The following is a 27,179-nucleotide window of genomic DNA, read 5'->3' as shown; positions in this document are numbered from 1 at the left end:
AGAGTGTCAGATCTCATTATGGATGATTGTGAGCCACCATGTGGTTGCTGGGAATTGAACTCAGGACCTTTGGAAGAACAGTCAGTGCTCTTAACCTCTGAACCATCTTTCCAGCCCCCAACTTCTTGCCTTCTTGATAAAAAAAAAAAAATAGCTGTGGAGAACACTCTCTTCTTGTTCTTCCCTTTGCGTATGCTGTTTGAGCATTTGTTCATTCAACCAAGGAAAGACTACCTTAGGCCACATACCAGGGAAGGGACAGAGAATCCAGCTTCATCAACCTGACAGAAAGGCACAGGGACTGGGAACTCTGAGTAGGTGACTAACCCAGACTGGAGGAGCAGAAAAAGCTTCTTAAGGGAAATGAAATGGAGTCCACGAAGGACTGGTGGGAATAATGATTAGCCCAGCAAGAGGTAAGAGGTCAGGAATACAGTCTGTCTGTGGAAATCTCAGCCAGCGAGAACAGTCTTCGAGACGACTAGAAGCATTTTGGCCATCTTGGGATTTAGAATTTATGAAAGAGGGCCAGTATTTTGAATGAGATGAGAGATTTCTTCTTTCCTTTTTTTTTTTTTTGTTTGTTTGTTTTAAGACAGGATTTCTCTGTGTAGCCCTGGCAGTTCTAGAACTCAAAAAGATCCACCTCTCTCTGCCTGGAATTAAAGGTTGAAGGCATATGCTGGGGTTAAAGGCAAGCGCCACCATCCAGAGGTTTCTTGATTTCTTTCTTTTTTCCGAGACAGGGTTTCTCTGTGTAGCCCTGGCTGTCCTGGAACTCACTTTGTAGATCAGGCTGGCCTTGAACTCAGAAATCTGCCTGCCTCTGCCTCCCGAGTGCTGGGATTAAAGGCGTGCGCCACAACACATTCAAAGGGTATGGAGGTAGGGGACAATGATGAACACAGAGAGACAGAGAATCAACTGCAAATGTTAGTTTGAGAGGTGATGGGTGGGGTGGCTTGAATTAGGGAGGTGGGATTGGGAAGATATGGGCAATCCGATAATCTCCTGGCTGTGATGTTGGGAGGGTAGGGCGTGCTCATCACATGAGTTTGGACTTTATTCTTAAAGGATAAAGGAGAAGGAAGCTAAACACCTTAGCTATCTGCCTGGTCCATTCAGATTCGTGCTTACAGACATCACCCGGCAGACAGCGTGAACAGTCTGAGGACACCGCGCAGGTAGGGGACCTCACGTCGCAAGCCGGCTGCACCCGGGATATACAGGGGGCGCCGGAGGCAGACGGTCGGGGGACTGACAGCCACACAGCCTGGACCTTAAACTCAGAGCCGAGCCACGCAGTCCAGCCCGGCGGGGGAGCGGGACGCGCGGCGCCCGGGGCGGGGCCGGGGCACGCACGGCGGCATGACGTAGGCCTGGCCAGCCTCGTTCTGGCCACCGCCGCCGCGCCGAGGCGGAGTAGGATGAGGCCCCGGGCCGCGGCTCCAGCGTCGGCAGGGGCAACAGCAGCTGAGGCAGCAGCTGAGGCAGCCGCGACGGCCGCGCCCCCCCGTCCTGACCTGGATTAGGCCCAGCAGCCCGTGGCCGCCGCCGCCCCGCGGGGGGCGGGGTGGGGAAGCGCTCAGTCTCCCCGCCCCCGCCCCCCTCAGGTTCCAGACGCGACCCCGGCGCAGCCCGCGGCCTAGCCTCGCGCCCTCTGCCCCGGGGGCTGGCATGAGCGGCCCCTCGGTGGCGCCGGGGCGCGGGGGAGCCGCCGCCTGAGCCCCCGGGCCTGCCGCCTCGGACCCCGCGGCACCGAGCGAGCTGACCGCCGAGCGTGCGAGAGACCGGGTCACAGCTTTCTTCCTCCCGCAGATCTCAAAGCATACACCCGAGCCCCGGAAGATGGGGAACTGCCTCAAATCCCCGACTTCGGATGACATCTCCCTGCTCCACGAGTCTCAGTCCGACCGGGCTAGCTTTGGCGAGGGGACGGAGCCAGATCAGGAGCCGCCGCCGCCATATCAGGTAGGGAGGGTGTGTGTCGGCGTGCGAGAGGAGGCGGCTCGGGCCCTCTGCCCTTGGCCTCCACGGCCTAGACTCGGGGGGCGTTGACCCCTTCAGGGCTGGCCTTGAGGGTGTCTGCTGCTGCCCGGTTCCCAAATGGAAAAGGGTCCTTCTTGGCATCCCCTTGGGCACGGGTTGAGGACGGTCTTCTGTCCTTGAGTTCAGGAATCAAGAGCCTGTGATCGTATCCCCTTCGGTGTCTGGTAGTTTAGCTTGTGAAGTTGAGGATGACATGGTTTTCCTGCCTTTATGGCCGAGTTGTGCGATTTCCTCATCAGACTGCCAACAGGATTACGGGTTTTGCGTAGCCTGTCACCCCTCCCCCCCCGTATATTTGTGTTTTCGTTTATGATCCTCCCGACTCTTTTGTTAATTGGCTCTGGTAGAATGTCTTTTTACCATCTACATGGGAGGTAGAATTCCAAGGGGGCGATTTTGGTCTCGGCTTCATAAAGAGTTACTTGTTTATATATTCATATGTGGTAATTTTAAGCTCCACCCCTGTGACACATCTTTTAAATAAGTTGGCTTAATTAAAATTTGATTATCTTGAACTTGGGAGACCTTTCAACCTGACTTGGGAAATGCCATCTGTTACTTAAAGTCCTCTTTATCAAAGGCTCCTGAATGGGTCTTTCTAAATGATACATTGAGTAAACTTCTCACGTGGGCTTGAATACAGTTCTTTAATATTTTCCTGAAGAGAGTTTAGTTTTCTAACTGTGCAGGCTCCTTTGATTTTATGTGGTGACATCATTATCTAGTGTAGTGTTTTCTCAATCCTGTGTAAACCAGTTTCTCATCACGTGGCAAGAAAGTGATCCTATGAGCTGCTTTTCTGATCCCCTTCAGGGTCTTTTACACAAGTTAGTCAAGTCCAATCTTTACTGTAGCCTCGAAGAGGCCTCTATTTCAACCTTACCAAACCATGCTGTTGCCAGTTCTGTCTTTGCTCCAGGTGATCTTTATGCTAAGAACCCTTCCCCCAAGGTTGCCCAGGTGAACATTTAATCCTCTTTAAGGACTCAGCTCAAGTATCTAAAGTACTGACATTACCATCCCTTCCTCCCTGAATTCCTGGATACGTCCGTCCCCCATGAACCTTCTACACTTACAAGCAGTACCATACCTATAATAATTTAGTGCAGTATCTTTGTTTAGGTAGTTGTGTCTCACCCTTGAGTTGTGTGTTCTCCTCCCCTTGTACAAGCTGAATTTGGGACAGTTTCCAGGTGCTTTTATACTCTAGCATCTGACTCATAGTAGATACTCAATAACTGAGATAAATGAAGAATAGAAGCTTTGTCTTCAATGTTTTATGCAATTTCTGTCCTGTAAAAATTAAGTATTGGCGCCGGGCGGTGGTGGCGCACGCCTTTAATCCCAGCACTTGGGAGGCAGAGGCAGGTGAATTTCTGAGTTCGAGGCCAGCCTGGTCTACAAAGTGAGTTCCAGGACAGCCAGGGCTACACGGAGAAACCCTGTCAGAAAAAAAAAAAATTAAGTATTGGCTATATTTTTGTGGCCCATTTCTCCCAACATATTTAAATTGCTTCAGGAGCGATCTCTAGTACTAAATGGAATATGGATATTTCATCAGTAACAGGAATTAAACTGAGAACCCTATACATTCTAGCAAAACACTACTACAGTATTGTAGCTCTGCTCTTTTTTTTTTTTAAAGATTTATTTATTATATGTAAGTACACTGTAGCTGTCTTCAGACACTCCAGAAGAGGGAGTCAGATCTTGTTAAGGATGGTTGTGAGCCACCATGTGGTTGCTGGGATTTGAACTCTGTACCTTTGGAAGAGCTGTCGGGTGCTCTTACCCTCTGAGCCATCTCACCAGCCCTGCTCTTTTTTTTTTTTTAAACTTATTATTAGACAGTGTCTCAGGAAGTTGATCAGACAGACAAACAATCTGACCTCCCGCCTCAGCCTCCAGATTTGGGTCCATTTTTCAGGCTATCTTACTGTTTTCCTCTCCACTGGATAGCTCCTCTAGAATGAATTTATGTAGGTGACATGAGCAAACTTTCTTCCCCAAATCTATGTTCCTTAGCCTCTTTCTAGGAAAATTGGATATCTGACTTGCTGCTTTCTGTTATTCTTACTGTAATTTTAGAGTTATGGGAACTGTATTTTTGTCCTTTCCAAAAGGACTAGATCATGATGGCTTTTGGTATTTTACCAGTACTTTTTTGGAATGTTATTTTTGACAATGGAAATTGTATTGTGGTTGCCTTTTCCTGAAATGAATGACCCAAATACTGATATGCAAAATTACTGTGAATTGCAAGAAAATAGTTACTTTAAAATATGAGAACATAAAAAGAAATATTTAGCCTTGCATGGTGGCTCTTATCTGTTATCTTAGTACTTGGAAGGCTGAGTCAGGAGGATTGCTGACAGTTGGAGGTCAGTGCTACATACTGAGTTCAGTGCTGGTCTAGGCTATAGAATGCAACCCTATTTCAAGTTTTTAAAAGAAACCTGTAGTAATAATATCATCCCTCTGAACTCTCTAATATATTACTAATATTTGTTTTACATGATTTGAGAAAGGACTGGTCCAAAGTAAATGATTTATAATATTTGGGCTTTTAAAACAAAATAGTATATAATGAACATAAAAGCTACAGTTGTATCGATTTGTTTCCTTAAAGAATAGGTGGTGGCTCACACCTTTAGTCCCAGCACTCAGGAGGCAGGGGCAGGTGGATCTGAGTTTGAGGCCAGCTTGATCTACAGATCAGTTCAAGGACAGTCAGGGCTACACAGAGATAAACAAAAACCAGGCTGGGCATGGTACAGTAGCTTTCATTGCAGCACTAGGGAGGTGGAGGAAGGGCAGAAGTGGTGGATCATGAGTTCCAGACCAGCCAGGGATAAACAGTGAGACCTTGTCTCAAAAAAGGAACAAAACAAAGAATATATTCAGTTACAATAGGGCTTTAAATGGGAAATATCTGGTTCCCATTTAAAGTTAAAGGAGCATATGTTTTTATTCCTTTTCTCCTGTGACAAGTACTTAAATCATAGTTCTTATATTTATGTTGTACAGTATACAGGTATACCAAGAGCTCTGTACATCAAAGGTCCAGTTATTTTTACTAACAGTAACCAACAGCCTTTATTTGGGCTTGAAAGTAAGTCCTGGGTTGGAAGTGTTACTTAGTTGGAAGAGTACACGCTTAGTGTATGAGGCCCTGGATCTTCTATGAGCACTAAACAGAACAGCTTAAAGTAAACACCATTATGACCAACATTTGCATGAAGCCCTTAATTTATTGATTTTCATGTTGTTGTTGTTGCTTATTTCTTGTATTTTTTTCTTTAAAGATTTTTGAGACAGGGTCTTAATCTGAGACTTAAGCTTCTGACTTAGCCTCAGCCTCCTGAGTGTTGAGATTTCAGATGTGAGCACCAAACCAGGTTCTGGTTTCTTTTTTGGGGGTGGGGGTGGGGGTAGGGGGTGGTTTGAGACAGGGTTTCTCTGTGTAGCCCTGGCTGTCCTGGAACTCACTCTGTAGACCAGGCTGGCCTTGAACTCAGAAATCTGCCTGCTTTTGCCTCCCAAGTGCTGGGATTAAAGGCGTGGGCCACCACCGCCCGGCTCAGGTTCTGGTTTCTTTACTAATCTAGTAATGCTGATTCCACCCTTCCCTAGACCAGGTTCTCAGCATAGCAGCTAGAGTGGGACCACAGTACTCCACTATGCTCATGGCTCTATAATAATTGGAATTTCTTACGGTATCCTCCAGATTACATCAACTCCCCCCCCCCCGACTTCCTGACTGTTCTAAGATAGTCTAGGTCAAAAACCTTTGCCCCGTTTGTTACTCTGACTGGATTACTCCCTAGGTTTCACCAAAAATGGATGACTGATTCCTGTACCTCCTTCAAGACTTTATTTTTTGCTTTTGTACTGGGGAATATTTTGAATAGAGGATTGTACTAGAGATCAAACAGAGTCTCCAACATGCTAGGCAAACATGCTACATGCCTGAAGCTATTTTATTTTTCTCTTGTAGCCTAGGCTGGCTTTCAACTGGCTCTATAGCTGAAGATGGCTCCAAATTCCTGATACGTACAAGGCAGGCACAGAGTAACACACCTGTAATCTCAGACTCAGAGGCTGAGGCACAATGATTAGGAGTTCAGGGACAGCTTAGGCTGCCTGAGACTCCTGTCTCGAGGGGAAAAAAAAATGAACAAACCACCCAAAAAGCCAAATGCCAATAAAATTAAATATAAGAATTAGTTTAAATAATTATTGGTTAAAATAATTTTATTTATTTTTTCCTACATCTTTATTGCCTGCCAGAAAGAATTCATTTCATGAAAGAATGCTTGAAATCTGTATACATAAATATTAGTGTGTTAATTTGAGGATGACACTCTATTAAGGAGTTTATTATTGACTAAATATACAAAGATTGGTGCATCTCAGTTTTATAGTATATTTATAGATTGTCATGACTTATATTGGTTCATCTTACAGTTTTTATGGTATATGAGTAATACACAATAGACTATACTCTCTGAGTTTTGATATTTTTTTCCCCTAGACTAGTGAGATATCACCTCAGCAGATTTTTGGTTTATCTTTGTTCTAAGACAAGGTTTTTATGTATTCAAAGCCTGCTTAGAATAAACTGTAAAGCCTTGTCTGACCTGGACCTCTTTCAGTGGTTTCCCGAGTGCTGGAGTTATAGGTTTGTACCACCATACCCTGCTTTGTCACTTTGGAGATGCTAGAGGCACCACCAGTTCAGCTCTCTTTCAGCCTGGGTATCACAAGGATAATTTAAAAACGGATAATTTTGAACTGTACTATATTGCTAAGCTGTGATGTTGGTAGGGAAGATAACACTAAATCTTTCATCTTAAGGATATTTTCTACTTAAAATGGGTTTATTGGGTTAACTCCACTATAAAAGCAAGGAACATCTTTACTTTGAAATGGGTGTTTTGGAGATAGGATCTCAGTGTGTAGTCCAGGCTGGTCTTGAACTAACAGATACCTCTTCCTTTGCCTCCTAGTACTGGGATTAAAGACTCATGTGCCACCATGCCTAGCTCACCTTACTTTTTGAGATAGGGTCTCTCACCTTGGCTGAGCTGGCTGACCAAAGAGTTCCAAGGATCTACCTGTCCCTGTCTTCCAGGCACTGAGATTGCAAATGTACATTCCTGTAATGTGCTTCCCCATGCCCTGCTTTATTTGGGTTGGTGCTGGTGATCCTAGATTCAGGCTCTCAAGATATGAGCTGCTACCACAGCCCCTGAATAAGGCTTTCTTTAGAGTATATTTTTGTTGTTAAAAGGCTTAGTCTAGGGTTTGGAGAGATGGTTGAGTGGTTTAAAAAAGTCTTTACAGTTCTTGCAGAGGGCCCAGATTTGGTTTCCAGCACCTGTGGGTCACAATTACCTATAACAGTTCCAGGGAATCCAATGCCCTCTTCTGGTCTCTATAGGCTTCTGCATGTATTCGACACACAAATGCATATGAACAATTTTTGAAAAAAATCAAGTTTGCACCATACACTTACTAAAAGTAACCTAGACTATCAGGACAGGCTGGAGAGAATGACTCAGCAGTTAAAAGCATTTGGCAGCTCCTGCAGAAGACCTGAATTCCCTTCCCACCACCCACACTGCCTCACAAGGGTCTCTTCTAGTCTCTGTTTTGTTGTTGTTGTTGTTTGTTTGTTTAATTGTGTTGGTATACATGCATTGCTAAGTTCCCTTGTTTGGTTATGTAGAGCAGATAGCAGTCAAGAAGGAAGGTGTATGTACTACCTTGCTCAGTTTAGCTGTTAGTAATTCATAATTTTTGATTTTCCAGATCAACTTCCTCATATGAGAATTATATATTAAACATTTCAAAAGTTCTCATTGTTGTGATAATACCCACTGTAATACAATAAACCCACTGTAAATATTGTAGACATTCAGGAGATGGAAACAAGTTTAAGACCAGCATGTATGACATCAGACTTTGTTTAAAAAAAAATCCAAATATTGACACCCAGTGAATATTTGACTGACTAGCATAAAAGTATGACATATTCTGCAGTATTGTGATCAACTTGATCATCATTAAATCCTGCAACAGTACCTTAATTGATGTCTTTTCTACCCTCTTCCCTTCTACCTTGCCCCAGATCAGATTCTTTGTGACTTAATTCTTGGTGGTTCTTCATGACTAATCACCCATCTCTAAGCACTCAAAGTTGTGGTTTCATTCTATGCCTTTCTAGCCCTTTGTAGCCCTGTATTTTCTTGTACTCCAATTAGACTGAACAGTTAATGTCAGTTCTCTGGCTCTGGTGTGTGTGTGTGTGTGTGTGTGTGTGTGTGTGTGTGTGTGTGTGTGTGTGTGTAGGGGGGAATCTCAATATGTAGACCAGTCTGGCTGCTAAGAGGTACAGAAGTTCACCTGCCTCTGCTGGGATTAAAGACTTGGACCATCAGTCTGTTCTGTTTTGCCTTGTTTAATATAAATTGTGTGCCTAATAAACTTTGGGTGCATGGCCTAGATGTGATAATCAGAGGATAACTTTGCAGGGGTCTCCTTACACTTTCATGGAAGGATAAAAAACTTCAGTCCTCAGGCTTGCATATTTGGGCCCAAGCACCATCATCTGCAAGCTGGCTCAGGCTTTTATTTGACAATTGTTGAAGTTTCTGTGTCTTGACTTTGAACTGAGTCATTAAGATGCATACTCCTTTAAGAGTAGCATGGTCAATGTTACATAATCTTGCTTACCTCCATTAATTCGAGAGCTAATTATAGAGTAATAGGAGATGGGGCAATGAGATGAGTTACTTGGTATGAAAAATCTGAACTTGATTTTCCTCAATTTTAGATAAGACTTGGTTTTTAGATCTCAAAGTTTTCATAAAATAAAAAACTTGATATAGAACAGTTTTTGTTTTGTTGGTTTTTTTCGATGGGAGTGCAGTTAGTTCTCTGTAGCCCTACTGGAACTCATTTTATAGACCAAGGCTGGCCTCAAAAGAGGTTCACCTACTTCCCAGTTGTGCTGGGATCAGAGGTATTTGAGAACATTTCCAGAAGACTTTTTGTGAGTGTATGTCTGCTTGTGACACAGTCTTAAGTAGCTCAGGCTGACTTTGAACTTGAAATATAGCTGAGGATAACCTCCAACTCCTGTTCATCCTGACTCCACCTTCCAAATGCTAGGATTATAGGCAAATACCGTCATGCCCAACATAATTCTGGTTTTTAATGTTTGTTTGTTTTTAAATAAAATAAGATTTGACTGGTCCTGGCTGATCTGGAACTTGCTATATAGAACAGTCTGGCCTTAGCTGTCTGCCCCTCTTTTTCATACTGCTAGGATTAAGCGCCTCACACAGACATGCATACACAGGAGAGAAAGGGAATGGGAGGAAGAATGATACATTTCTTGTTTTCTGAGTATGTATCTTCCAAGTAATGCCTTCAAATACGGAGTTAGAGATGATAGATTTCTATTCTGTATTCAAAGAAATTATGAAGTAAATGAAAAGTTGCTGTGCAGGTATATCTAGCCTTCTGGCATGACATCTGCAAATGTGTTGGACCACATATAGCTATCCTATGAAATGTGGCCATGAGATGCAGGTTGAACATACCTGGTTTAGTGGGTATACAGTTTGAGTTTTGGAGGTAGACTCTGGTAATGATTAAATGTAATATTACTAAATTATAAACTTAAATGATATTAAGGTGGCAGTCTCATGTATTTTAAAACAGAGTGGGAAAATTCTGACCTAAAAAGTCTAAAAGTTAGTTACCATGCAGCTTAATTAGTAAGTATAGTTGTTTCTTCTTCTTCTTCTTCTCCTCCTCTTCCTCCTTCTTCTTCCTTTCTTCTTCCTTCTCTCTTTCTTCTTTCTTTCTTTCTTCCTCCTCCTCCTCCTCCTCCTATGTGGCTATGTGTGTTGGCATTTATGGAATCTAGAAGAGTTTAGATTCCTTATAGCAGGAGTTGGTTGTAAACAGCCTGATGTAGGTTCTGGGAACTTAACTCTTGTCTTCTGAAAGAACATTATGTGTATGCTCTTAAATGCAGAGCCATATCTCCAGTCTTACAAACATATCTTTTAATTAAATGACTAGCCTGATGTGTGCTCTCAGGGGCCAGATAAGTAATTATTTTAATACTTTAGAAAGTATACAATAAAGTATGGAAATGAAGAGAACATCCCTCCAAATATATTTCTTAAAATTTTTTTTAAATTTCTGAATATTAAAAAATCATATTCTTCACATATTTGGTGTTGGTTGAGAGTCAGGTCAAAAAAACTTAAAGGAATTGGTTCTCTGATATGGGTCTTGAGGATCAAACTCAAGTCATCATACTTGTACCCACTGAGCCCACATGTAGCTTCTTTCAAGGAACTAGCTGACGTTTTAGTTAAGGTTTAGGAGAGAAGGCTAGTATGAAATTATTAGTACTAAATTGTTTAATATAAGCTTTACATTTTTAAAGGTTGTTTTATTCTTTATGTATGAGTGAATTGCCTGCATGCATATGTGTGTATCACGTGCATACCTGTTGGATTCCCTGAAAATGGGCTTACAGATGTTTGTGAGCCACCTTGTGGGTGCTGGGAATGGAACCTAGGCCATTTGCAAGAGCACCACGTGTTTTTGCTAAGCCATCTAATTTCTAGGCCCTAATACATACTTTTGAAGTCTGTATAGCTGTATGATAGTGTAGTGAATTATGAATGTGCCTTTTCACTGATGAAGGCTTACATGGAACCTTACTATAAAAGTAAATAAAAAGTTGAGGTGCCTGATTAGATGGGAACGCTTACAGTTGAAAGAATTATCAGTAGGTGGAAGACATGTAAGAATTCAGGGAGGTGTTGAATCATGTACAGTTAAAGTATACACATAAATGGAGATACGGCTTAGTTGGACTCCCATCCAGTACCACATGTACTAAACATGCTGGTACTATTTTAACCACTTAACTACCCTTTGGTTTGGATGTATGGCATGATTGAGGCCAGCCTAGATTAGGCCTGCCTGGACTACATGAGAGCCTGCCTCCAAATAATTAAACAAGTAGGTATTTTGAAATATTACTAATTATTTTCCGTGTAATACTAAGAAAAACGAAAACCTGAGGTTTTATTAGATCTAGAACATAAAAATAATTCTTTCCCATCTCTAAGCATATTTATAAACATGACCAACACTTTTATCTTTTGCTATTAAATAACATGTATTTAATGCATCAAATATTTGTTGGTTGTTTTGTGGTACCTAGGATTGAATCCTAGGGCTTTGAATGTCAGGCAAACACTATACTGCTAAGCTGCCATTGATGTACCATTAAACATTTGAAGTATTTTATTACTATACATTTTCTTGAGAATAACTAGATCATTATTGCTTTCTTATTTGGGAGGAGGTAGCACATGCCACAGTGCACATGTGGAAGTCAAGATAACTTGTAGAAGTTCTCTTAACTACCTTGTATAATCTAGAACTCAAATTCAAGTAGTTGAAAGGCTTGGCATGGTGACACATAGCTTTAATCCCAGCACTTGGGAGACAGAGATCTTAGTGAATTCCAGGGCAGCCAGGGCTATGTAGAAAGACCCTGTCTAAAAACTTTTTTTAATTAAAAATTAAAAAGTTTAGGATATACAATTGTACTTTGTATTAAATCATCAATATAAGCACGTCCCAGAACAACAAACCAACTTTTTTTTTTAAAAATTTTTTAAAGATATAATTTCACTGTATAGCCCAAGGTGGGCTAGAACTAAGGGAGCTGCTTGTCCTCCTTCAGTCTTACAGGGGTGCAGAGACTGAAAGCCTAACTTGAAAAAAAATGAGATTTCTAAAACTTGCTTCATTTAATCCCTTTGTATTCATACATTGATAGTTCTGTTGATTAGGTTATAGCTTTCTTAGGTCATGGAATGAATCACTGTTGATTTGAGTTACTAGATATCTCTTGCCAGCTCACTAAATTGTTTCCTTTTTCAAGTGAATATTAAATCATCTTATGTTGACTCATTAGATCCTTTTTCTTGAATAAAATATTTCCATAGAGTAATAGTTTTCTTGGGTAGATAGGAGAGTACTTTCAATGATACAATATACTGCTTAATACTTAATCCTAGCACTTCAGAAGAAGTTCAGGAGTTTAAAGGCCACACTAAGCTTGGGCATGGCAGTGCACACCTTTAATCTGGGAGGTAGAGGCAGACTAATATGAGTTTTAGACTAGCCTGGTCTACATAGCCAGGGTTATATACACTAAGACTCTGTATCAAAATGGGGAGGTGGTGGCTGGAGAAATGACTCAATAGGTTAAGAGCATTTGCTGTTCTTTGAGAGAACCAGAATACACTTCCCAGAATCCATGTTGGGCAGTTTTCAGTTATCTGTAACTCCAGCTCCAGTGGATCCACTGAGTATTCTCAAATCACCTGTACCCACATGTATAAACCCATACCTAGACATATGATAGACATATGTTGTGGTAATTATTTAATCTCTGTCAGGGTTTCTGCCCTGCCTTAGATCATTCAGTTTCCAGATAAAAGAGACACTTTTATATTTTTTATAAGCTTTTAATGCACTACAGCTGGGCAGATATCTACCCTCTGAGCTATTATAATCTACTTCCTCATTAATAACCCCGAGTTATAACTTGCCATGCCCCACCTGAACAGCCTTTAACTCCAGTTGGCCAATCTTCTTGGTCATGTTTTCGTAATTCATCTACCCCATGGTGTCTCCTCTCTCTCTTCTCTTCCTACCCAGTGGTTCTCCCCCAGCCCCAAGCCTGGGAACTGAAACCCCACCTCCCTCTCTTCTGCCCAGCTATAGGCTATTGGCATCTTTGTTCAACCAATAGTTTGAAATTAAGGAGCAAGGTCACAGAGCATCCATCCTGATGTACTTGAGAATTCTCTTGGCTCTGAGGCAACCAGGGCCAGTATTTAGCATTAGAGTACATAGCAAACAGACCTAACCTCAACAGACATATATTCATATAATTCGACATATTTTTCTATTATAGCTGAGGCTTATAGAGCTTAAGTAACTTGTACTTTGTATGTTTGTTGCCACGTTTGATGTTTACAGTTATTTAGGTGGTTCATCAATGTTGGGGTGACAAACTTGGGTTCCAAAGCTTGGTGGCAAGCAGCTTTTCGTGACTGAACTGTCTAACAATATCTACCACATTTAAGTGTTAAAAGCTTTATGAATGTATATACCACATATTTCACTTGTTTATAATTAACTTTGTTTAGAATTATCAACTGAAAAAACAAAACAAAACTTGCCCTACTGTCAATAGAATTTCCCCATCTATAAGCCCCCACCTCACAGATTTGCTGTTTGGAAACAATTTATACAAATTTATTCAGATTAATAATGTGGTCTTTTTGTAGATTGTTCTTGTTTGTTTGGGGTTTTGTTTTTTTGAGACAGGGTCTCCTATGTTTCCCTGGCTTAGATAGAAAGAACTCACTCTTTGTAGACCAGGCTTGCCTAGTACTCAGAACTGTCTGCCTCTACTCCCCAAGTGCTGGGATTAAAGGCGTGTACCACTTACCCCAGCTCCCCTGAAATTTATAACTGTAAAACTTACCCACACTTGAACCCCTAGCACTTCCATCAGTAGCAGTCCCTCCTCCCTACCTCGGTACTTGGTCTTTGTTCTAGTAAATTCTGATTCGTTGTATTCCAGCATCTATTTCTCTAATGGTGAAGGTCAGTTTGCCCTTATGGACATCCTTTTGAACATGTTGGTTTGTTCAGCTTTTTATTTTTGGGACTAGAGCAATAACATTCAAGTTCCTTACGTGTCAGACAGAAGCTAGAAACTTTAATTTTCATAATTTGAGGACTAGAGAGATGGATCAGCAGTTAACATTGGCTGTTCCTCCAGAAGCACTGGATTCATTTCTTCACATGGCAGCTCACTGTGCTAAGGACTGCAAATCCCTCATTAATGTTTTAAGAGTTTTTTTTTTTTTTCATAATTTTATTAAAATCTTTGTGGGTTTTTTTATTTTTTGTATTTATTGTTTTTTGAGATAGGGTCTCTGTACGAAACCCCATTTGTCCTAGAACTCACTTGCCTCCAAGTGCTGGGATTAAAGAAGGGTGTGTGCCACCACGCCTTGCTTCTGTTTTAATGTATTTTGTGTATTTTTGTTTTAAGATAGAGTCTTGCTCTACAGTCCTGGTTTCAGTATTCTTGGAACTATTTCATCTTCTTTGGATTTTTGAGACTAGATTTCTCTGTAGCCCTGGCTGTCCTGGAACTCACTCTGTAGCCTCAAGAGAGTCAAGTGCTAGGATTAAAGGTGTGCACCACCACACCTTGTTTTGTCCTTTTATTTTAATGTAATTTATGTGTGTATGTGTATAGTGGGTAGTGGTGGTAAGGGTGGGCAAGACAGTTGTGTTTATCATCTTGTGCCATGGAACATTTTATGAGGCATGTAGGCAGTTTCCATTTGAAGATTACCACCAAGTTGTGGTGCTATGCATCTGCAATCCTGGAATGGATAGGTGAAGGTAGTAGGATCAGGAGTTCGAGGCCAGCTTCAGCCAGCCTATGACTACTCTGGACTACATACTAGTAGTCAGATCAAACCAAAAAAGGACAAACTTTTAATGTAAGTGACTAATGGACAGATGTCCTTGATGTAGAGAGCTTTACATTTGAGTTTCAAAGTTAGATTCTCTAGAGAACTTAGTTTTGCCTACATTTGTTCTGAGATTGGGATTAGAAGATTTTGACAGGAGAGGGGCTGGATCCAAACCTAACTCAGCATGTTAAGCAAGAACCCTAGCACTGGCTAAGCTACATATATGCCTTTGAAAATACAGGTTTTTAATTTTTATCATGACCAACTTATTTCATCATTTGAGCTTTTGGAATCATCCAAGTTTTGACTAACCCAAGGTCATGTGAAACTGCATTTGTATTTTCTAACAGAGTTTTATATTGTTTGACATAGTCTCAATAACCCAGGCTATTCTGGAACTTACTATTTGGAGCTTTATCAGTGAGCTCAACCCTCAGGCCCCTAAAGAAAAGTCTGAAAACAAGACAAAACCCAGTTTTCCACTTCAGGACTTAAGATGCTGACACCTGGTAAAATTTGAATGGTATTGCAGAAAAATATCAGCAGTATACCATGTCAGCATTGAAATCTAATGCATTATTGATGTCTTTGAATTGTGTATTAGAAAACAGGAACCACCTGTGTAGAAGATCAGCTGATCTGAGTAGAGTAAAAAAATCTAGCTAGTTGGGCCAGTTTAAATGACCTTGAGAAATTCAGGTTTCAGATGAGTCTTAGGTCCCTATTTCTAAAAACTTTAATGTAAAGTATTTCACTGGGGTTCTAGGATATACTATTATCATTTAGTAAATTTATAAATATTTTAATTAACCCACCCAGTGCTTAGTATTGTCCACATGAGCCTAGAGAAGGCCCAGGTGTGAGCAAGGCATGGTTCACACAAAGATCTTAAGACTGTCATTTCACCGTCTCCCCCCATGTGATAAGAACTAGAGCTTGTAACAATGCTTTTTCTTCTTTGAATACCAAAGTCATATAAAATCAGTACAAATGAAAAAATTTTTAATTAAAATAATTATATTTCCCCCCTTTAATCCTTATCATGTTGCCCTCCTCCATCTCAAATTTCTGGCCTCTTTATTATTGTTATATATACATATATAGATATATATGTGTATATATGTATATATGTGTGTATGTATATATATAGAGAGAGATTATATAATATATACACACACGTATCTATATATAGACATATCTATATGCGTCATGTATAAATACAACCCTCTGTTATACATGAGTCTGTTGAGTGTTGCATATATACATACATATATGTGTGTATACATACATATACATGCATACATACATATGAGTGATTTCAGGGCTGATCCTTTGGAGTTGGTTAACCAATTAGGGGGCTCATCCTTGGAAGACATTCTCTTATTGGCTGTCATAAATTGCGTATAGTTTCTTGTCAAGTGTTGAGGATTGGTAAGAATTCCCCTTCCATGTTAGCATGTCTATTTAATAATTTCCAACTGATACCAGTAATATATCCACATGTCCACTAAAAAGTGAAACTGAGGCCAGGCAGTGGAGGCTCACATCTTTAATCCCAGCACTCAGTAGGCCAAGGGAGGAGGATCTATTGAGTTCAATACCAACTAGGACTATATAGAGAAATACTGTCTCAAAACAAACAAAAAACCCAAAAAGCTCCATGTACCTAAATGTAAGAGCTACATTTAGGGGCTGGTAGGAGTACTGTTTTATGTGAGTTCGAATATAGACTGGGCTACAGAAAAACAAAACCAAACAGTACAATGCAGAAAATATAGTCTCCTCATGACCTTGGGTAGACAAAACTTCTTTAGATCTGATGCCAAAAAGCTCAAGTGACCAAAATATGTTTGTCTCTTCAAAATTAAAAACCTGTGCCTTGGACTGGAGGTGTAGCTCAATGGGAGAGTGCTTGACTGGCATGTTCAAAATCCTGGGTAAGGTCTCTGGGACCTTCGGAAAAAGAAAAAGAAACATGTACTTCAAAGAATAGGTGAAAAGATCCATAGAAGGCAAGAAAATGTTTGCAAGTCATTTTTCTAGACAATGGTATTTGGACTACTTAAAAAAATTTTTTTAAAGCCTAATTTTTTAAAAGGACAGTAGGGAAACTAAAAGGTGATTAACACTATTCACAATCAGATAACATTTCACACCTACTAGAGTAGTTAAAGTGACAGGAAAGTTTTGGTGATGGAGAAAAAACTGGGACTATCACCCATTCATTCCTGGTGTAAATTCAGAGAGGGGCCAGTGCTTTGGAAATTGATAATTCTTCAAAGACTTGTGGAGTTTCACTCCTGAGTTTGTACCAGAGAAATGTCTAAAGCCTTGAAAATGAATTTTCAGAATCGTGTGATTTTATAATAGACTCTAAATGGAAACAACCCAAATGTCTACCAAAGACTCTGTAAATTGTGGTATATCCAGAGGATGGAATAGCAAAAAACAAATAAGCAAATAAAAAATAGTTCTAATACATGCTGGAGTATAGATGAACTTTGAAAGCATTCTGAGTGAAAGGTCTGCCACAAAACAGTTGCCCCACCCTGACTTGAGACAGTATCTCAGACTGTAGTCCAAGTTAGCCTAGAATTCACTATGCTTAGGCAGGCCTTGAACTCATATTAATCCTGCTTCCTCGGGTTTCTGGCTGCTAGAGTGGAAGGCATGAGCCACTATACTAGGCAAAAGATAATATAATAGTACAATTCTGTCTACAGAAAATGCTCAATAGGCAAATCTATAAATATAGGTAATGAAAACAGGATTTCTTTTAAAGGAGTCAAAATTCTCTAAAATTGACTGATTATATAATTCTATGAATATGGAAACCTTCAAAATAGTATTTAATTGTGTGCTTGGAGGGGAGATGCCTAAGTGCATTTGCTTTATTTTTTGTGGATGGGGAACTGGGGATAGGGTTGGGAGTAGCTGTATTATGGCCTATGTGTAAAGATGGCAGGACAGACAACATCCCGAAGTAAGTTCTCTCCTTTACCATGTGTTTCCTGGATAGTCATACTGCGTTTAACAGGCTTAGTGAAAAGTTCCTTTACCTGTTGGGCCATCTCTCTAGCTCTGAAAATTAATTTTAGAGAGGATCTCACTGTGTACCTCTGTTCTGGAACACACTATCTAGATCAGGCTGGTCATAAACTCAGAGATTTGTCTGCCTCTGCCTCCCAAGTGCTGGGATTAAAGGTATACACCACCACACCTGGCTACAATTTAAAAACAAAACAAAAGTCTGTGTGCAGAGACTTACAGAGGTCAGCATCATATTTCCAAATGTTGCAGGTGATTGTGACCTTCTTCCCCACCCCCACCCCCCAAATGGATACTGGGAACTATCCTCTGCGTGTACTCAGAATCTTAATTGATGAGCCATTTCTCTAGCTCTCTGAATTTAATAAAATGCAGGCTGAGGATATGGTTCAGTTTAGAGTTCTTGTTTGCTTAACCTAAATGAAGCTTGGGGTGTGAGGATGTGTTGGACCCTAATTATGTTCTTACAGAATGTGGAAGCACATGACTAATCTCAGCAACTCAAGATGTAGAAGCAGAAGGATCAGGAATTCCTTGGCTACAAAACAAACCTTAAAAACAATACCAGTGCACCTCCCTAGGTGGAGTGCTCTTTCAGACATGCAGGCCACTCTGGGTCATATCTAAATATAAAGTAGTATGTCTCAGTATTGTAGATGGCATGTCGGCTTTTATTTAGTTCTTCATGTGTCATTTGGGAGCTACATATAGATGTAGTCTTGTTTTGTTGGGGTTCTCCCCCCACCCTTTTATGGTTAAAGTTAATGAATCATCTAAACTAAAACATACACTGAAACCAGCTTTTCTAAATCTTCCTTTTTATGGCCTTAACTGTAAGTCTGGCAAAATTTAGAAAAAATATTCCCAGTAAGACATTGCCGCTGGAGAGGGAGTGTGGCCAACAGTCACGTTAAGGCTGTAAAGAGAAAAATCAAGAGTGAGCTCTTATTTCCTACTGGCTGAAAATATACAGCTGTTGGTGACAGGCTGCATTCTTTAGTCGTGACTTTATTTTTCCTTCACCACAAGCCAGACTTGTACTATTTCCAGCCTTGGATATTATTTAGGCATGTCCCACACTGCATTGTTTTAGTTTCGGAAATTGTATCATATTCCCTAACTTGAATAAACAGCTTTAAAGAGCAGGGTCTCCTTGTACTCAGTTGCCCTTAGACTTGCTGTGTAGCCAAGGATGGTTTTGAACCTGTGATTCTCCTGCCTTCACCTGAATTGCTGGGGTTACAGGTGTATTCTACCATGCTGGTTTTGAATCCAGCTTAGTGAAGACACATTTATTTGTGGGATGTGGGTGGGGCAGGAGTTGAGACAAGGTCTCTTTATGTAGGCTTGGCTGCCCTGGAATTCACTGTAGACTAGACTGGCCTCTGCTTCCCAAATGCTAGGATTAAAGGCACATTTTACATTTTCATTTGTTTCTTTCCTGGTTTATGTTAAGATTAGGGCCCAAAGTTTAATTGACATTTGCCATTTTATATAGATGCTTTTTAAAATATATAACAAGGATCTAGGAATATAGTTTGACCTAGCATGTATTCAACTAAGACTTTGATCTCCAGCAGAATAATGTCATATAGTAAAAATCAGAATATTTTAGAATTTTCCTAGTGGGTCAAAACTGAGGGGTGAATATCTAACCCATCATCATACTGTTTTCTGTTCATTGTATATTTTATTTTCTATAATGTTGTGTTTTTCTCAAGGAAGATTTTAATTTAAAATTATTTCCTTAGGGCAAATACTTTTCAGTACGCTTCCACCCAAGCAGATGGGAAACTAAACAAATTATTAAGGAAAATATTGTTTTGAAATATATTTGCTTCTCAGGTTATAAGTTCCATATTACCTCAATTTGGATTTGTATAAAAAAATCTGTTTCCTATCAATGATAAATGATGGTTTGATAAGACTGTTTTTAATACAGTGCTTGGGAAGCTAAAGCAAAATGTAAGCCTGTAAGCCCATGCTGTCTGTTGTTAAAAAAAGGGGGGGGGGTATCTGGGAGCATAAGATGGCTCTGCAAGTAATTGGTATGCCAGAGAACTTGAGTTCAATCCCCCAGACCTACATAGTGGAAAGAAAGTACCAACCACATTGTTCTTAGACTTCAAACTCACTAAATACAGAAATATAAGTAAAGAGCGAAAATATTTGGTAGAATAAAGGGAAAGGAGGAATCTAAAGGAATCAGGGGATGACTGACTAACCTATTGTCATTCTGTTTGTACATCCACCTTGGGAGACTTAAGTGAGGTAATCATAGAATGGGCTAGATACTGAGCTCCTGGATTATGTATTTTCCTTGCCTATCATTTATTTGTTTATTTACTTGAGACATATTTTCACAATGTATCCCTGGCTAGCCTAGAATGTGGTATGTAAATCAGGCTGGTCTCAAGCTAGAAGCATTCTTCTTGTCACTACTTCCCCCATATTAGGATTATAGGTATGAACCATACCGCCTGGCAGTATAACATTCTTTAAAAACAAACAAAAAACATATATGTCTTCTGGCTTGCTTGTGTGGAACTTTAAGGCTTAGGTATTAAGTAATATGCTAAAATTATACTTAAGTGCCAGGTCTGAAATTCTATGAAATGCATTTTCTTTTTCCATTCTTCTTTGTCATTAACCTAGAGAAACAGCATGGAAATTCTTGATTGAGAAGGTTCTTGAAGGAACAGAAGTATAGTTTGGTTTTGGATCCAAGTTAAATCTAAAGTAATAAGCCAAGTATTGTCATTTAGAGAAGAAATAACTGGTTGTAATATATATCAGGTTTTTCCTTTTGCTTTTATTATGCCTAAGTCCAAATCATTTCAAAATTCTGGAATGTGATAGATAGGAATGACATAAAATTTCAGTAATATGTTTTGTAATATTTGAGTTGGAATTATGTGCCTGGGGCACAGATAATTGCTGAATTAGTCCAAATGCAATGAACTATCTTTGTATTCATAGAAATGGTTACAGCCAGTGTACAAAAGTATCCAGTCTCTAAGTATGTTTTGGCCTGTATCCCTACTGGAGTTTTATGTGTATAAAGATTCTTGTTGAAGGCTGGTGTTTCTGTTAATCAGCAGTTTAGATTTCTTCACTTGTTTAAAATTATCTTTTTTGTGCTGTTTCCTTGTACATAGGAAATGTTTATTAATTGGTAAACATTTAAGGTTTATATTGAGGTATGAGGAGGTGGCAGAAGTGAGCACCAATGTTAGTCACTCCTAAAAATATACTTCCAAAACAAAACCAAAAGACTCAGTGTTGTGGCTTGAACTCAAGCTTTAATTAGATATTTAACAATGGGCTAAAGATTCAGGAAATGTTTGATACAATAAACTGAAATGAAACACTTGAGGAAAGTAGATGGGTCACTATACTTGTAGTTATTAGGTAACATTTTAGTAGACTGTTTATCCTATCATGTTTTATACAGAGGAGCAGAGCCTGTGCTGAGGCAGGTGGATACCCTTGGCTTAAAAGAAACTGGAACAAATATCAACAAAATCTTGTCATAAATGATTGTATAAATTTACTTTGACTATAGTTTAGTGAATCTTTGTTCTCAATTTTTTGAGTCTGGGTCTCAATGGATAGCTCAGGCTGGTATCCAAAGGCCTTGATTCTTCAGCTCTTCTGTGTCTACAGTGTTGGGATTTAAGATGTGTGGAATCACATATGGCTCCAGTACAGTTGTTTTGAAATGTTTTGTCTGGGCAGTGGTGGCACATGCCTTTAATCCCAGCACTCGGGAGGCAGAGGCAGGCGGATTTCTGATCAAGGCTAGCCTGATCTACAGAGTGAGTTCCAGGACAGCCAGGGCTACACAGAGAAGCCCTGTCTCGAAACCACCCCCCAAAACAAACAAACAAACAAACAAACAAAAAGAAATGATGATCTGCAGTCAGAGTAGCAGAGTTGTAATCCTAGCTGACACTTAAGCATTCATGTGTACTGTGCAGTAGTAAGGGTAACACTTTAATTCCCATTTAACTGTTACAGTGACCCTCTTTAAACATGAGTTGGTGTACCTGGTGAAGACTTTTGGGGGCCAGAGAGATGATTGAGACAGTTTCTCTGTGTAGACTAGGCAGTCCTCTAGCTCACCAGCGATCTGCCTGCCTCTGCCTTCACCCCCCAAGTGTTGGGATTAAAGGCTTGTGCCACTACCACCCAGTTTGTACATTAGTAATAGGGATGATCTTTTTAACTGTAAACCATGAAATTTACTTACTAAATATAAAACTTGAAAAAAGTGTGTATAAGATGAAGATGCCAACATTATTAGTTATCGTGGTTAAAGGGTCATTCTCATCTTTGATAAGTGTCTAAAATGAGTGAGATATACTCATACTGTTCCATTTATCCAACCTCTCACTTATCTCAGGGTTCATTTTCCTTCCCCGACTAAGCCAGTTAATTTAATATACCATAGAAAATAAGTTTTAAAATAATCAATTGTTTGTTTCACTTTCATATTTAGGAACAAGTTCCCGTTCCCATCTATCATCCGACACCTAGCCAGACTCGGCTAGCAACTCAGCTGACTGAAGAGGAACAAATTAGAATAGCTCAAAGAATAGGCCTTATACAGCATTTGCCTAAAGGAGTTTATGACCCTGGAAGAGATGGATCAGAAAAAAAGATCCGAGAGTAAGTAGTAATTTTATGTATTTTAGAGATTTGTGTGTGTAGTTGTGGGTTTTCCCTCTATAATACTGCAGATTGAATTTAGGACCTTGTACCTGTGCTCTCCTAAGCTTTATTTTCAATTAGAAATGTCAGCTTTTGGAATTTGCTTTTTTCTCATGTTCTTAGGAAACCTATGGAATTCTGTATTGGAAAAACCTGAGTTAAATATAGCAATATAGGAGAATTCCTGCATTCTGACCATTATAGTTGCTAGTTTTCTATTTATGACAGTTGATGATAGTTAAAACCATTTATCTATATAAATGTGATATTTCTAATAGCTTTGTTTTATCGGTTTTCCAAGGAGTTTAAGCCTTTATAAATAAATAGAAATTAAATCTCTTTTAAACTCTGAGCAAATTAATAGGAATGTTATACTCCCCCCCCCCCCAATATACACACACTAGAGTTTTAGGCACAAGATTTTTACTGTAGTCTTATTGAGGGGTGAAAATCTAAACTCTGTAATTGTAGAGGTATAGTTGTTTTTTTAACTTTTCAGAAATACTTAGCCAGGCGTGGTTATGCACATCTTTAGTCGTAGTATTTGGGAGGTAGAGGCAGATGAATTACTGAGGCCAGCCTGGTCTACACAGCAATCTCTAGGACAGCCAGGGCTACATAGAGAAACCCTGTATCAGTGAAAAAAAGAAAAAGTAAAAAGAAATATTTTCTTAGGAATATGGCTGACTAATTTTTCTCATTGTAATAAAATAACTGACAAAGCTTTAAGGGAAAAAGGCTTTGTTCTGACTCATGAGTTCATGGAACTCTGTCATGGTGGGGAAAGGCCTGGCAACAAGATTTAGTCTTGTCTGTGTTGGTGGGTCTGTGACGTCACTGCTCACATTGTGCTAACAGACAAGCAGCTGAGAACTAGACTGGAAGAACAGAATGTTAGTAACTTTCTGCTGCACTGAACAAAGCTACTTGAAGAAAAAATAAGGTTATTTGGTTTATAAGTTACTGTCAGTCATCCAGGGAAGCTAAGAAAGAAACTGAAGCAGAAACCAGCTTACTCCCAATGTGGTGTCTTCAACTTGCCCTTTTAGACTACCCAGAACCACCTGCCCAGAGGTTGCACTGCTCAGTGGTCCAGGCCCTCCCATAGCCATCATTAATTCAATTTAAAAGAAAAAAAAACCTGTAGATATGTGTCCCCACAGGCCAATCTGGAGGAATTCTCTCAGTTGTGGTTCTCTCCAAAAACTAACTAGCACAAGCTGGCTAAGCTATGGACTCCAAGTAAATGTTTTTTTAACCTGCCAAATAATGTCATAGAGGGGGTCCAAGTATCCACACGCATAAGTCTGTGGGTGATAGTTACAGCAACAATTAAGACTATTCAAGTTTTTAGTGATATGAGAGATCTTTCATAACTTAAGAAAGTAATTTTTTTCAAGCCCAATGAGTAATTTTATTGTCTTGATTTAATAGGAACAGCTATTCTGATTGAGAATGGCTTTACCAACAAACACAGACCAAATGGGTTTAATGTTTGTCTGATTGAGCTATAGCACCATTTAATTAATACTGGCACTTAGGAGCAAAGTCTGTTTAGAGCATTGGTTTTGTATCTCTGTAGAATTGGGTTTTTTCAACCTGTAGAAAAGTGAAGTGGACTTGAAAGTGAATTAATGAAGATAGTTTTGACTTGAAGCACACACAGTAGACAGGATTAGTAATTCTGTTTTACTTTGTTCTTTTGCTTTGTTTTTGAGACAGCCTTCTGTTATGCATCCCTGGCTGGCCTAGAACTCTGTGTAGATCAAGCTGGAGTAAAACTCAGAGAGATCCACCTACTTCTGTGTCCAGAATACTGATTTGAGTGTCCTACCACTCCAGGCCTAGTCATTGTGTTTTTCCTTGTAGTTAATGAGTATTACTCCTGATTACTTTGAAAAAACTGCAAGGAATCAATGGATGTAATTTCCTCCCTAAAGCATCACAGTAGATGTCTCTTGTAATGTGTAACTATTTTAGGCCTAGTATGGGTTTGATCCTTAACATAGTCTGTTTTTCTTTGCTCAGTTTAGTTGCTTTCAAGGCTTATAATAAATTAAATCAAAATGAAATAATATGAATATTTCAGTGCATGTTAGGAAAACAATCAGTTTTCATGCTTTGGTAATGAAACTTTTAAAAAAGTTTTAGGTATGTTTTAGGTATATGAATATTTTGCTTGTATGTCTTTAGATTAACATTAACACTGTTATACTTATGTGAAATTTTCTGATTTCTCCCTCGCTCCCTTAGGTGTGTGATCTGTATGATGGACTTTGTTTATGGGGACCCAATTCGATTTCTGCCGTGCATGCACATCTACCACCTGGACTGTATAGATGACTGGTTGATGAGATCCTTCACGTGCCCCTCCTGCATGGAGCCAGTTGATGCAGCACTGCTTTCATCCTATGAGACTAATTGAGCCAGGGTCTCTCGTCTGACTTCAAGTGAACCATCAGTTTTGGTGGTTTTGATCTTTTGTCACTGAGCCCAAAGAGCCAGGGATTAGGAATTAAGATCATGCACAAAAGTTTCCTAAAAATTCCTGGATGGCTGCAGATGTTGAGGGAAGTATGTGATATTTTAGAAATTTAGGGGGAAAGTAGGATGGATGGTATTTTTATGTAAAGCCTTGACCCAGTGTTAAAATATAATTGTTATTAGACCTTGTTCTTGCTCCAGTACATAGGAATTGTGTAAAGTGTTACAGCAACTGTACATGTTTAAATTGTGTGTGTTGAAGCTTAGGAAAAAGATAGTTGTTATTTTTCCTAAATGAAATAAGTTTCTTCTCCCACCAAATTCTTTTCTGAAAAGTTACTGACATTTGGGTCAAGGTTTTATTAAAAAGCTACATTTTATAACACTGGCACAAAAAAAAGTAGTTTTAAGCTTGTTTGCACAGTTCTTTTTTTCCATTGGAAATGGAATTCATTGCCTTAGGTCTTTTTAAATAGTGTATTATTATCGTTGGGGCTGGCTCTATGCTTGAAAACCAGTTTATTTATAACCTGTTGTAAGTGCTATATTCTGTTTGCAGTTAGGAAATGCAGAATTCACAGTGATCTCCTAGCTTGTAAGCAAACTGAGATGCGCTATCCCTTTTCTATTAAAAATGGGTGGGTGTGTCAGGAGACAAGGCTAGCAAAGTGGATTTGATATCCCTCTCCTGTGTGTCTTACCTTGTTGTTTTGGTTGTTACTATGGTGATAAATTCAAATATTAACATTTCTGATTTGTTGAGCTTTGAATTATGCCACCATGCTTATGTAAAAATGAAGGTGGCACCATGATGAAACTTAAACAGTTTCTCATCTGTAACAGTTTTGATTCTCTTTCCTGTGACCTCTTTCCCCACTGTCTGGAACCATAGCAAAAGGATACTGCATCTCTTGTTACTGTAGTGCTGAGGTTATTGAAGTTACAGAAACACATCTAGTCTGTTTCCTAGAAAAGTATCTGTTAAGTCTTGCTAGGTGACTGACAGGAGAGGTAAATGTTTTGCACACCAATGCAGCAGGGTTAGTATAACCACATGACTTCATAGTTGTGATCTCAAAGGAACTTCTCCTTTACTTTTTCTTGCAATTAATGTAAGAATACTCTAAATCTCTGCACTTCTGAAGGATTAGAGGTACAAGTGGTCTAGTGAAGAGGTAATGTTTTATCCATTTAGCATGTGTTTATTTCTCCTTATGGTCTCCAGGTGGCTTGTTCCTTCCACTCGGTGACATTGTAGTTAAAAAATGATGAGCAGAAGCGCTCTCCACCTTACAAGTGAGAAATGTTCTTTTATATTGTGTTGAGTACTTGACTAACACTTTTTTACATACAAAAGTTTCTTGAAGGTTCTTCATAATTGCGTTATAGAAGAAATTATGTCATAAATAGTTGATTGACATTCAGTTGAAGCAGTCCTGCATTGCTTAGTTTCCCAGTGGATCCCATGATGGAAATATTTAAAGATGAACTTGGAAATACTGAGATTAGATTATCAGGTTCTGTTAAATTGTCTCGTATATCATGCTTAATTTCTGTTCATTAATTTATATCCATCCAATTATAAAGTAAATTTGGAGGAAACAGCTGAAGTTGTGCCATATTTTTAATGATAATTCTTTTTAAATCCTTATGTTTTCTAATTATACACTTGTGTGTCATCAAGTATTATAGTCAGACTTTTTTCCTAGGTTCTCAAAATTTGTAAATGTACTTTTCCCAGTCTTTCATGTTGCAGTCTAAGAATAACAACAATAACAAAAACCCCTTCTGTCTCGGTACCGAACTGAGTGCTCTTAGGTGATTCTTATTCTACTTAATTGTATTCTGCACATACTGTGTTAAGAACCATCAATTTTTGGCATCTACTAAATTGTTAGTTATAATATAGCCATGAAGGGTTTAATGTTAAGAATTGGTTACATGTTCTCCAGAATATCTAATCTTTATACACACACACACACACACACACACACACACACACACACACAGAGTTTTACTGTTCTGTTTTTCTGTGTGTATGGAAGAATAAGCAGGTCACCTTAGAGGCAGCCTTTACATAATATTAACAACTCAGACTTTACCCCAAATCATTTTCTTTACACATCAGTTTAAAGCTTAAGTATTTTCATTGCTTTGTAGTTACTATTGTTTAAGCACACACTTAGAAACTAGATAGCTTTAAAGTTTCCTAAAGCAGGTGTAACATGTTTAGAAATGGTGGTTTCAATCTGCTTGGTCCAGGGAATGGCA

General features: G+C 39.4%; 1 protein-coding gene across 1 annotated transcript; it reads left to right on the top strand.

Annotated features, from left to right (window-relative positions):
* The first annotated feature begins 1,394 nt into the window (after positions 1-1,394).
* On the top strand, positions 1,395-26,208 carry Rnf11 (ring finger protein 11). The gene is made up of 3 exons (XM_021199912.2): positions 1,395-1,971; positions 22,213-22,382; positions 24,678-26,208. The coding sequence occupies exons 1-3, from the start codon at positions 1,849-1,851 to the stop codon at positions 24,847-24,849; spliced, it is 465 nt and encodes a 154-aa protein (XP_021055571.1). The 5' UTR covers positions 1,395-1,848; the 3' UTR covers positions 24,850-26,208.
* Positions 26,209-27,179: the final 971 nt, after the last annotated feature.

Source organism: Mus pahari, chromosome 6 (genome assembly GCF_900095145.1).
Source record: "Mus pahari chromosome 6, PAHARI_EIJ_v1.1, whole genome shotgun sequence".
NCBI classification, from domain to species: domain Eukaryota; kingdom Metazoa; phylum Chordata; class Mammalia; order Rodentia; family Muridae; genus Mus; species Mus pahari.
This window is presented reverse-complemented; position numbering and strand designations above follow the sequence as displayed.